The sequence below is a fragment of the Equus caballus genome, chromosome 9 (genome assembly GCF_041296265.1).
Source record: "Equus caballus isolate H_3958 breed thoroughbred chromosome 9, TB-T2T, whole genome shotgun sequence".
Classification (NCBI taxonomy): Eukaryota; Metazoa; Chordata; class Mammalia; order Perissodactyla; family Equidae; genus Equus; species Equus caballus.
The window spans coordinates 64,155,627-64,168,304 of record NC_091692.1 but is presented as its reverse complement, the minus strand read 5'-3'; the positions used below and the strand labels follow the sequence as shown (position 1 = coordinate 64,168,304).

The 12,678-nt window shown below is 34.1% G+C and overlaps 1 protein-coding gene across 33 annotated transcripts in view; it reads right to left on the bottom strand.

Moving 5' to 3' along the window:
* Positions 1 to 12,678, bottom strand: part of RIMS2 (regulating synaptic membrane exocytosis 2) — a 572,519-nt gene that overhangs the window by 431,155 nt on the left and 128,686 nt on the right. For all 33 annotated transcript variants that reach the window (XM_070221631.1, XM_070221642.1, XM_070221652.1 and 30 more), the window contains one exon: positions 9,656 to 9,866. In XM_070221631.1, coding sequence (XP_070077732.1) covers positions 9,656 to 9,866 — 211 coding nt within the window. The remainder of the gene's footprint in view (positions 1 to 9,655; positions 9,867 to 12,678) is intronic.

Below are 12,678 nucleotides of genomic sequence, written 5' to 3'. Positions count from 1 at the left end.
TACTACTGACCTATTACATGCCAAACACATAGACGCCTACAGTAAAAAGAGGAGTCAGAATGATGTAATTAATTAATAATAAAATGTTGACTGCTAGATTAGAAGTCTATAGAATCCATTGAGGCACAAAAGAGTGAGTGGTTAATTCACATGGGATACCCAAAGAAAGCATCATGGAGGAGATGATGCTTAAGTCCAGAAAAATTAGTCAGTGTTCACCAAGTGGGTAAGGGTTGTGGGTAGGGATGGGCTCTAGGGGGAAGCAGAGGTGTATTTCAGATTAAAGTAGCAGGGTAAGCAAAAGCATAAGAGATAATAAGCAGTGATAATTTAAGAGAAGTGCAGGTAGTGTACTTTGGTTAGGGCACACAGAATGGAGCGAAGCTTATGCCTCGAGTTAGGCAGGGAATAAGTCATAGGGAGAGGGCTCTTTATGCCATTAGAAACTTCACTCAGGAGATAAGGAGTCATTAAATAGTTTTTAAGCAGAAGATAAAATGATCAGATTAGTATTTTAAAAATATCACCACAGCAGCATGTAAAGGATGTGTTTGTGGAATCCATGCTGAAGCACAAAGACCAGTTAGGAGACTAACATTAGTCCAGGTGATGGAAAATGACAGCCTAAATAAGACAGCAATTAGTAGTTTATTTATATAAAGAGAAAATCCAAAACTTGGGGGAAAAGAGTGGTAAAGGACAGAAACCTGAGATGATTCCTGGCTTTCTGGTTTGGGTGACAGAGTGGATAGTGGTGTCATTCAAAAAGTTGAAAATTACAGGAGAGTAGATCTGAGGGTTGTTCCAGCAACAAAAAATACATAGTCTGTTCTGGCCTATGTGAAATTCAATGGTATTCAAATGCACATATGCCAATAACCAAGCATACCTTTCACCTGCTATATAGCAGTAGTCTGCAAATATTTTTTCTCTTCTATAAAATAAATCTCTAAAACCAGGTACCTTTCACACATTTTTAAGAAAGCATTTAGATTTTAAGTTTAAATAGTTGGAAAAGATACATTTTCAGATATGTTGTGTATTGTAGGTGTACTTTAATTATATTTTTATCAAATCTTGGAGCTGCAGATTTATCTCATTCAATATATGGAAAATGTCTACTATATAACCTGTTTGACAAAGCAGTCCACATTGTCAAATCATCAGGCAAATCTGACTATCAAAAAGAGTCTGACTTCATTTTTAACTTCATATCAATGTCTTATTATAGGTCACCATGACAATCATCTTACATCAAAATTCTAATTCTACAAAGAGAGATGAGGCACCAGAGTCTTGCCAAAAGTTTGTTGCCTGAATGAAATAAGCTCTGCTCCCTTCTATATTTCTTACAAAATTTCCCATGGCTTGGCCCTCATGGAACTCTCCCTCAGGACAACGCATTCTGGAATTGTGACCTTGTTTGGTGCCCCAGAGATTTTTACATGCTGAGTAAGTATATTATATAAAGACTAGATTCAGCCTAGGTAGGGTTGAGGAGCATGATTTTCTTTCAAAGAGTAGAAGAGCAATTATAAAAGTGAGCTGAAAAGAAAAATTCACAAAACACAAAACTATTCTCAGGTAGGTCAATTTTAATAAAAAATGAACGAATACACATGGAAATCTTTGCCCTTGAAGTTAGGCACACCCATCTACTCTCCAGAAAGCCTTCCTTCGACAGCAGGGGTATACTACCTCACTTTCAAGACCACTACCATACAGTATAAAGTATAAATCCTTAGAGTACAAAGAGTATAAACGCCTTAGAGTATAAAGAGCCCATGGAATGATCCAGAGATTCTCAAAGAAAAACAACCTCAAAATGGTAGCTATAATAGTATTGGTAAGCTTACTTGCTCTTTAGGTAACACTTCCCACAGTGAATTATGCTACACAAGTGACGAAAGTGAGGGCTGAAATAGATGAAAACTATACAAAAGATGCAATATGGAGAGGAAGTAAGCTCATGTAAATTTGGTGAAAATGTTTTCCTTTATGCTTGATTTGAAACATTATTTTGCCTCCTTGCACAATGTTGATATGCACTATGAGGTATAAAATGTCCTAAGATTCTGAAAGTTAGACTGTTTCTCACAGTCACTATGTTATCCTGCATGATTAGAGAGGTTGACATCAATGAGGGGAAACAATTCTTTCTTCCTTTTAAATCCTATAAATACTTTCTAATAATATTCTCACAGGTTCTAGGTTATTCAGCCTAAAGGCTTGAAATTGAGGATTCACCTGATGCAACTACCTGCTTAATGGTGGTCCTATAAATTATATAATTCTGATAAGCTTGCCTGCTTTACTTATTCCTCGAATTCCTATGAAAATAGTTTTCTAAAAGAGTAGTGCCCTCAACATTCCCATGTTATACGAATGTGAGATGAGATAAAAACCAAAGCTTAACACACAATATCCTAGATATAGTAACATAGAATTAATGAAGCTTCTCAGTTTCTTTTTAAAAATTACTTAAGCAGTAGAAACATTTGGCTATATGAATATACTTTCAAATACTTCAAGAATTATAATCTAGTATTAATTTAAAAATCATAAACTGTCAAACTCAGAAGAGATCTTAGAAATTATTTAGATTGATGCTTTCATTTCACAGATTTTAGAACAGAAGCACTAAGACATGAAGTGACATGTCAAACAAAAGTCACACAATACCAGGACAGGAACGAAACTTAGTTTTCCTAATTGTCTCAACTTATGCCATCCTCTTCCTAGAGAATGTCAAATTTTTCCTGATATAATGGTATGTAGTAATCCTATGAATTCTAAAAGAAAATTCATATGCAATATGCTTGCCTTGGGTGTACGGGAACTAAATGTATATTGCATTAGAACGCTAGCTATAGACTCGCAGGCAATCACAGAGACTTGAAAATTTAAAAACAAAAACTGCCTAGAGGATTGCAGAAATATTCTAATCATTATTCTATCTCTCAGTGCACAATTTAAATACTAATCATTAAAACCACTCATATAAATGATACTTCATGACCTGGTTATACAGTAGGATGTCTATATTATTCCATTCTTACCATCTGATATACTGAACACACATATAGCAATACATTTTAAGGGACTTGCTTAAGTATCACTTTCTTCTATAACCATTCTGAAGTTATAATTCATTCTGCTTAAAATCTGATAATTTATGGTGAAAAAATCTACATCTGTTACATTTGTAAATTAAACAATTCTGAAAACCATATATTCTTTATTTTTTCAAAATTAGATTACCTGTTAAGCAAATGGTAATCTATTTTTCCCACCAAAAAGTAAAAGAAACAAAAAATTAATGTTGTCACATTTTGAAGCTTAAAATAATCCTCATTGTAAATTACCTTTAATGTCTTTCCTACTAGAGTCACCATTCTATGATTACAAAATAATCTGGCCCTTACGAAGCCATTATTTTTAAATTTGACTAACTATATAGCTTTAATTTATTAAGGGGTATCATCTTAAAAGGAAATAAATGAAAGCAATATATCATAAAATCTTATTGTACTGGTAATTCCATATACTCTGCACTTCATCTATTCTCTCTATATCCTAAATGTACCTCAAAAGAGTTTTTTAATTGTTAAGGATGGCTCCACATGAAAGAGCCTCAAAATTAAAACACAAGATCATTTTATCTTGTTCTCTTAGAAGATTACTAAAATAAATTTTACATAGCTTTATAATTAAATTTTAAGCTATAAAATATTTGTATTCTCATTATTTAACTTCATAAAAATTTCACTGAACTTAATCTTTCAGGGCTATAATCAATCAAAAAATGTATTCAGCATCTATTGAGAGCAAAAGCTTGCTTGTATTACATAAGGCAATTGAGCATATGTAGGATGGCTCACTCTGAAAAGAGAAATTGAACTCAACGTTCTTTTCATCAAGAATATAGACAACCTTATGTACATATATATATATATGATTACATATATAAAGAGAGAAATACACTAATCATTATTTTATCCCTCAGTGCACAATTTATATACTAATTATTAAAACTATATATATATATATATATTATACAAAGGAATGCTTTCCCAAGTACATTATGAACGAAAATATAAAAAAAACCTAATAAAAGAAATCCAGGACTATCTTCCTTGAGCTAAAATTTAGATATTTTTTCTTATGTTTTATTCCCTAACACTTCTATTAGATCTAAGAAAAAACATGAGAAAAGTGGAGAGTCCTGCCTCTGGTTCCTTCCTTCTTCCATAAGCCATCCCCATGAGGCTAATCCACAACACAGAGAGTTTTATAGTTGATTACAATACAGCAGATGTTTCAAGAAGCATTCCAATTTTTCACTGTACTTAATTTATTGATTAAAACTTTGCTCAGCATAAAGGGACCATATGTTAGAAACCAGAGAATATATTTTCAAGCAAACTATAAAGAGATGTCATTAGAGACTTCTGTTTGTGGCCTAAATAGGGTAGCAAGGACTAGATTTTTCCCCCTGCCTGAAATAAACAAACAAAAGACAAAAATATATGAAAGAAGACATCAGGCAAAAAAGGACAGTGATTGCTGAAATATGGGAAACAAACAAGACAAGCTATACAATTGCCCCAGGTTACTGCTTTGAGAGGCTTTCCCGGCAGCAGGGCAGTACAGAGGAGCTGAAGTTCAGCTTGGCAGACATCCCGAGTTGAAGAACAAACTGAGAGTCTGAGGAGGCCAATACAGCTGGATTTCACAGGACAAGATGCCAGAGAAGAGAAAGCTGCACAGAGGGAGAACCCCAAAGATATGCAGAGAGTCCTTCAAGTATTCAGCTTAGCAATGATCAGTGAGCACACATGTGAGAAAATACCCAGGAGTGGGGAAAAAATTGTCTGAAAAGATTAGAGAGAACAGTGGACATTCCCACCAGCAAGACTGGAAAAACTCATGATTCACAGGGCATTAGTTAAAGTACTGAGGAAAGTCTTGCCTCAGTAGAAGAGAACAATTACTGCTAAACTGAGCACTGTTCCAGATCCACCTAACAAAGCACAAAAGCAAGATGTAAAAGTATTAAATTGTCTCCGTGTAACTTAACTCCATTCCCGTAACAAAGCTCCAGAAGAGTCATAGGAAAGCAAAAATATCTAGTACCCAACAAAGTAAAATTTACAATGCTTAGCATCCAACAAAAGATACCAGGCATGTGAAAAAGTCAGAAAAAAACATACCATAATGAGAATAATGAATCAAAACCAACCCAAAACTAACAGAAATGTTGGAATTAGCACAGGAGGACATCAAAACAGTTACTACAGAGTGTGTATTCTACATGTTTGAAAAGTTAAGTAGATCATGGAAGACATAAAAAAGTCCAAAAGTGAAATTCTAGAAATGAAAACTATAATGTCTGAGATGAAAAAATACACTGAATGGTATTAACAGCAGATTTGACATTGCAGAAGAAAAGATTAGTAAACTTTAAGGCATAGCAATAAAATGTATACAAAATGAAAAATGGAGAAAAGTAAAGCTGGGTTTGAAGAAAAGAACATAAGTATGGGTAATGGGAGTCCCTGAAGGAGAAGAGAGAGGAGGGGGTCAGTAAAAATATTTGAATAATGACCAAAATTTTAAAAAACCCTATGAAAACTATAAACATATAGATCTTTTACTCAAAAAAACTCCAAACACAAGAAATATGAAGAAAAATATACCAAAAAGCATCACAATTAAATTGCACAGAACCAGTGATAAAAAGAATATCTTAAAAGAAATCTGACGAAAAAGACACATTATATACAGAGAAACAAAGATGAGAATGGTATTGCACTTCTATTTGGAAATAGTGAAAGTGAGAAGACAGTGAAGCAACGTCTTTAAAATACTGAAAGAAAATAACTGTCGACCTAGAAATTTACACTCAGCCAAAATATCTTTTAAGAAAACAAAGGCAAAATTTTCAACAAAAAACATGGAAAGCATTCATCACCAGCAGACTCACACTAGAAGAGATATTAAAGGAAATCCTTCAGGCAGATAAAATATGATATCAGATAAAAATATATGTCTACAAAAAGAAATGAACAGTACCAGAAAAGTAATGACAAGAGGAAATATACAATATTTCTTTTATTATTTAAATCTCCTTAAAAGATAAACTTTTAAACAAAAAAGAATAACACTGTATTGTGGAGTTTATAAAATAGGTAGAAGTAAAATATATGACACCTATAACATAAAGTCCAAAGGGGTAGAAATGAAAATACATTATTATAAAGTTCTTATACTATACTATACAAAAAACTGTATAATATCAGTTAAGGCTAACTATGATAATTTAAAGATGCATACTACAAATCCCGAAGTAATTAATAAAATAACAACAAAGAGTCAACAAAGCTAATGAGCCAACAAAGGAGATAAAACTATATCATAAAAAACATTGATTAATCCAAAAGAAGACTAATAACAAAACAACGATCAGATGGTACAAGTGGAAAAAAGCAAAATAATATAATCAAATCTAACCATATCAATAACAACACTAAATGTAAACTGTCTAAACACTCCAACTAAAAGGCAGAGACTGTCAGGCTGGATAACAAAGCAAGTCCCAACTACATGCTGTCTATAAGAAAAGTATTTTAAATATGAAGGCAATTAACTTAAAGTAAGAGAAAGAAACCATAAACTATGTTAATACTACCAATAATATATTGGAGTGGCTATATTAAGATTAGATGAAGTGGATTTCAGAGCAAAGAATATTACCAGGATTAAACAAAGTCACTTAATAATTATAAAGGGGCCAATTAATTAATAGGACATAATAATCCTAAATGTTTATGCACCTAAAAATAGAGCTTAAAAATACATAAAACAAAAACTGATGGAACTGTAAGAAGAAATAGACAAATTCAAGTATAATTGTGTATTTCAATACCCCTCTCTTAATAATTGATAAAAATAAATAGCCAGAAAATCAACAAGGATATTGTAGTCTTGAACAATTCTATTAACCAACTTGACCTAATGGACATTTTAAAAGACTGTCAAAAAAGAGTAGAATACACATCCTTTTCAAGTACACACAGAATATTTACCTACCATAATATGGGCCACATAATAAGTATCAATACATTTCAAAGGATTCAAAGCACACAAAAAATAACTAGGACCACAACAGAGTTAAATAAAAGATCATTAACAGAAATCTCCGGAAATCCCCTAATACATGGAAAAAATAGCATGCTTCTAAATTATTCATGGGTCAAAGATGAAAAGGAAAATATCGAAGTATTTTTAACAGAATGAAAATGAAAAGACAACATATCAGAATTTTGGGGATGTCACTGAAACTGTACTTAGGGGAAACCAACAGCATAAGAAGAGACATCTCAAAGCAATGACCTCAGCTTCCACCTTAAAAGACTAGAAAAAGAAGAGAAAATTAAACCCAAAGTAAGCAGAAGAAAATAAATAATAAAGATTAAGGATGAAATCAACAATAGAGAAAATCATCGAAACAAAAAAACTGGTTCTTTGAGAAGATCAATAAAATTGATAAATATCTAGCCAGACAGAGCAGGAAAAAACAGACAACACACAAATTACCAATATCAGGAATGAAAGGGGTGGCATCACTACAGATTCTACAGATATTAAAAGAATAATAACGGAATACTGTGAACAAGTTAATGCCAATAAATTCGACAACTTATGAGGAACTGGAAAAATTCCTTGAAAGGCACAAACTACCAAAGCTCATTCAAGAAAAAATAGACAACCTAAATAACGCTATATCTATTAAAGAAGTTGAAACTGTACTTAAAAACTTCCCCAAAAATGAAACTGCATACCCAGGTGGCTTCACTGGTAAAATCTACAAAACATTAAAGAATAAACAATACCAACTCTACAGAAACTCTTTTAAAACACTGGAGAAGAGGAACTACTTCCCAACTCATTCCATCAGGCCAACATTAAAATGATACTAAATGATACTAAACACTAAAATGATACTAAAACCAAAGAAAGATATTACAAGAGAAGAAAACTACATACACTAACCCTCATGAACATAGAAGCAAAAATTGTAAACAAAATTTTATCAAATCAAACCCATTAATATATAAAAAGGATAATCCATAATAACCAAATGGGGTTTATTTGGAATACACAGTTGGTTTAACATTTCAAAATCAATCATTGCAGCTCACCATATTAACCTCAAAAGATGGAGAAAAATAAAATCCAACATCTATTCCTGATGTAAAAAAAAAAAAACTTCCAGGAAATTAGTAATAGACAGCATCCGTGAAAAGCTGATAACTACCATAATACTTAAAAGTGAAAGACTGAAGGCTTTCTCCCTAAGATCAAGAACAAAACAGGAATGTCTGCTTTCACCACTTCTATTCAGAATTGTACTGGAGTTTCTAGCCAATCCAACCAGTCAAAGAAAGGGAACATAATCAGGTAAACCAGGGGGAAAGACTAGGAAAAATAAAGAAAAGTTGTTAGTTCCAGACAAAGCAAAACAATAAGAAAAGGGGAACAATGAAAAATGGAGAAATGAAATCACACAGAAGAACAAATTCCCATAGGGATGTCTAAGCAATGTATGTAAAGACATCAGCTTCCTATTTCAAAACTACCTAAGTAAAGAGCTGAGTGATAAAATACTAGTGAAAAGATAAATGCAAATTCTAAAGAACTTACTGAGACAAATATTTTAAACTACTACTTTTGCTAATTTCAGCAGAGCATTCTTTGGTACCTTAACATATAGAGAAACTACAAAGATCTAGTATAAGCGTGACACAGTTCCTTAACATTTCTTCTTTAAATTCCATAGTCTAATGTTAACTTCCTTAATATTAAAAACAAAAATAAAGGGCAATGTAGCTTAAAAAGCTATAAAACTACAGAATGCAGAATCTCAAGGACAGAAAGAGCCTCTTTGAAAAGGTAAAGAAACAGGGGCCAAAGGAACAACAGATCTACAAAGTCTGCAAAATTATATGTAGCCATGGAAAAATCTGTGTCAATTCTAACATTAATCAGTTGTGCAACTTTAAGAATGAACTTTAAGGGCTGGCCCGGTGGCGTAGTGGTTAAGTTCACATGTTTCGGTTCGGGAGGCCCAGGGTATGTTGGTTCAGATCCCAGGCACGGATCTACACACCACTCATCAAGCCATGCTGTGGCAGCATCCCTCATACAAAATAGAGGAAGATTGGCACAGATGTTAGCTCAGTGACAATCTTCCTCAAGCAAAAAGAGTAAGGCTGGCAACAGATGTTAGCTCAGGATCAATCATCCTCACCAAAAAAAAACAAAAAAAAGAATGAACTTTAGTCTCTGTACATCTACACCTGTGAAATAAAGGAGTTAGACCAATTGAACACTCAATTCTCTTCATTATCTTTGAAAGTCGAAAATCCTGTGATTCTAAACAAAGTCATAAGCTAAAGGACATAAACAATGAGACAACTATCTTTTTAATTCAGAGGAAAATATTTTTAATTTGTTTTAATCTAAAATGAAGACACTAGTGAAGGTTTTTGTTCATTGGTTAACCTAAATATTAATTGCAGTTGTCTTCTTCATTTTATTCACAGTAGTCTTAACTATCAAAGAATCAACATCTGTGATTTTCATTCTGTACCTTGTTTGAGCGTAATGACACTCGACCTCCACAACGAGCACAGAACTTCGTTTGGCAATAGGAACAATTATGGCCACATCCATCAGCAAACTTTGTTTTGTGGCAGATACCACAGGTTGGGGCATCCCCCTTCTGCTCTTGCTGCTGCTGTGACTCTTCTCCCATCTTCTTGACCTGCTCCTTATACAATTCGAACTGCTGATGAAGTTTTCTACAGAGAAAACAGATAAGAAAAATCTGATTTCTTGATGGTCTCAAAAATACTAGTTACCACGATTTGTAGACACAATTTTATATCCAAAAATTCCATAGGATCAGAATAAAGAATAAAAATTTAACAATCTTCTGATTATAGAATAACATCTTGTATGGCATATTACATCATGAAAGTGCTACAACTAATTCTGCTTTCTGATACACCTGTTCATTTAAGAACCAATTAATACAAGGTATGTTTATAGAAATATTTCTTTGAGTTAAATTATAAAATTTCTACCTACAATTTCCAATATATTTTCAGTCATATGCCCTAAAATATTTACAATATTATTTTCAACAGTTTAGCTTCAGGAATAGGCCGAGCTTATTTAACTTACACAGTGAAACCAAAACCTATGAGCTTCAAATCATTGAGACAGAATCTCACTCAGAGTGATCTTAAGACTCCAAACGGAGGGAAAAGCACTGGATGAGTGCTCTCACTGATTGTTTAAATCTGCTCAACAATCTGCACATTAATTGGCTGTAAAAACATTGTGAAATATTAGAAGCCTACCAAATAAGGCTGTACAAATAAAAGGCCAAGTTATATTTTAAAAATAAAATAAAAGGATAAGAAAAAAGATGCCTCTACTCTAGTAAAAATAAAAAGTGATAACACTTCTCACTTCCATTGCCTGTATAAGAAAAATTTAAAATGTTTTAAAACTATAATTAGTTCTGCTTAAGATTTACAAAGTTGTAGGGGCCAGCCTGGTGGCAGAGTGGTTAAGTTTGTGTATTCTGCTTCAGTGGCCCAGGGTTTGCCAGTTCGGATCCTGGGCACAGACCAACCGACACAGGACTCATCAAGCCATGCTATGGTGGCATCACACAAGAAGAACTAGAAGGTCTTATAACTAGGGCATACAACTATGTACTGGGGCTTTGGGGAGAAAAAGAGGAAGATGGGCAACAGATGTTAGCTCAGGGCCAATCTTCCTCACCAAAATGTGGGATACATCAAAAAAAGAATTTACAAAGCTGTAGATAATGTCACTCCCATCCTAAAAACGAAAAAAGGCTAAATAATTTACAAAATTATAACTTTCTTGAGCCCATCAGAGAGTTGAAGTTATAAATCAAACAAATAATCTGAACTCCAAAGAGCAACAAGTCCCACCAAAGAGAAATAGGACACATTGTTCACCTTAGTCAGAGCACAGGAGAAAGAGGTGGCCACCATACAGGCAGCTAAGAGAAAATCTGTAAAAACTTTAATAAACTGTAGAAGACCAGGTGTGGGCTAACATGAGTTTGGAATAGCTAGGGGCCCAAACTCAAGAGAAGCTGACACTTGCTCACAAGCACTTTTCCACAGGCCTCCACTCGTTGCTCATGAGGAAGATTGTGAGCAGGGCACAAGAACAAAGAGTGCACATGTGCAGATGTAAAAGAGGTGAACAGTGGCTGCTGGGGCAAGGTACAATTTCCCAGACTCTCTCTCCGAAAAAAGCCAGTTACAAGCTGCAGGGAGAGGAACTAAATTCTGTCATCCCCAGGGCAAAGGCAAAGATCCATTGCAGCTAGGGGAAAGATTGAAGGAAAAAATCCTCTACCTATGAAAGAGGGGCAGGAAACCATTGTCAACCAAGATCCTACCCACAAATCAAAGGCCTTTTATCATCAGGGGAAGAGTAGAAACTCCTTCCCCAAACCAATCAGAGACACAAGGCAGATTTGTTTTCATGGAAGAAAGGGCTAAGAACTCCAAGCAAGCGTCATAAGTAAGGCTCAGGTGGACAGGGCCTATCAAAGACAGAAGAATAGAACGCCCTTGGCCTCTACCACAGGCATAGCAACAAGAAATAAGCACCCTATCGCTGGGGAAGGGGCAGGAGCATGGGGAGAGACTCCTTCTCTGAGGTACAAATGGATGGGAATGGCTGAAGGGGTAGCAAAACTCTGAAGAAAAAATAGTAACTTCTGGTACTCCTGCACACATCCTAAGCACAGGGCAACAGTAGCCTACTGATAGAGGAAATTGAAGAGTGTGGTGCACAAAAGATAATGATAGCAACAACAAAATCCAAACCTATCTGAACTCCTGACTTGATTGGTGATTTAATCCCTAACACTAACAGTATGAGAGAAAAGGCATAACCACTTTAAGGCATAAATACAGTTCAAAACCACGACTCAGGGAAAAGTAACAAGAAATAAACAATTCACTGTCAAGAGATAAAATAATACATAATCAATTAGATTCAGAGATGACAAGAATGATGGGATTATCAGACACAGACTTCAAAATGATTAAAACTATTAAGGTAAAGGATATATAGAAAAAAAGTGGACAACATGCATGAACAGACGGGTAATGAAATAGAAAGATAGAAACTGTAAGAGTCAAATGGAAAGGGTAGAAATAAAAAATATGTGATCAGAAACGAAGAATTTCTTTGATGGGCTCATGAAGCAGGCATGAGGAAAAGGTCAGTAAACTTGAAAATAAGTCAATAAAAATTATCCAAACAAACAGAAAAAAAACAAAAAACAAAAAAAGAGTAAGAGAAGAAGAAAAAAGAACACAGAACATCCAAGAGCTAAACTGATCTATCATGTGAAATGAGAGTCCCAGGAGAAGAAGAAAGAGAAAACAGAACAGAGGAAATATCTGAAGGGATAATGACCATGAATTTTCCAAAACTAATGAAAGGCACCAAATCACAGACACATGAACCTCAGAGAATCATCTGTAGAACAAATAGCAAATACATACACACACACACCCCTAGACACATAATAGTCAAACTGCTAAAATT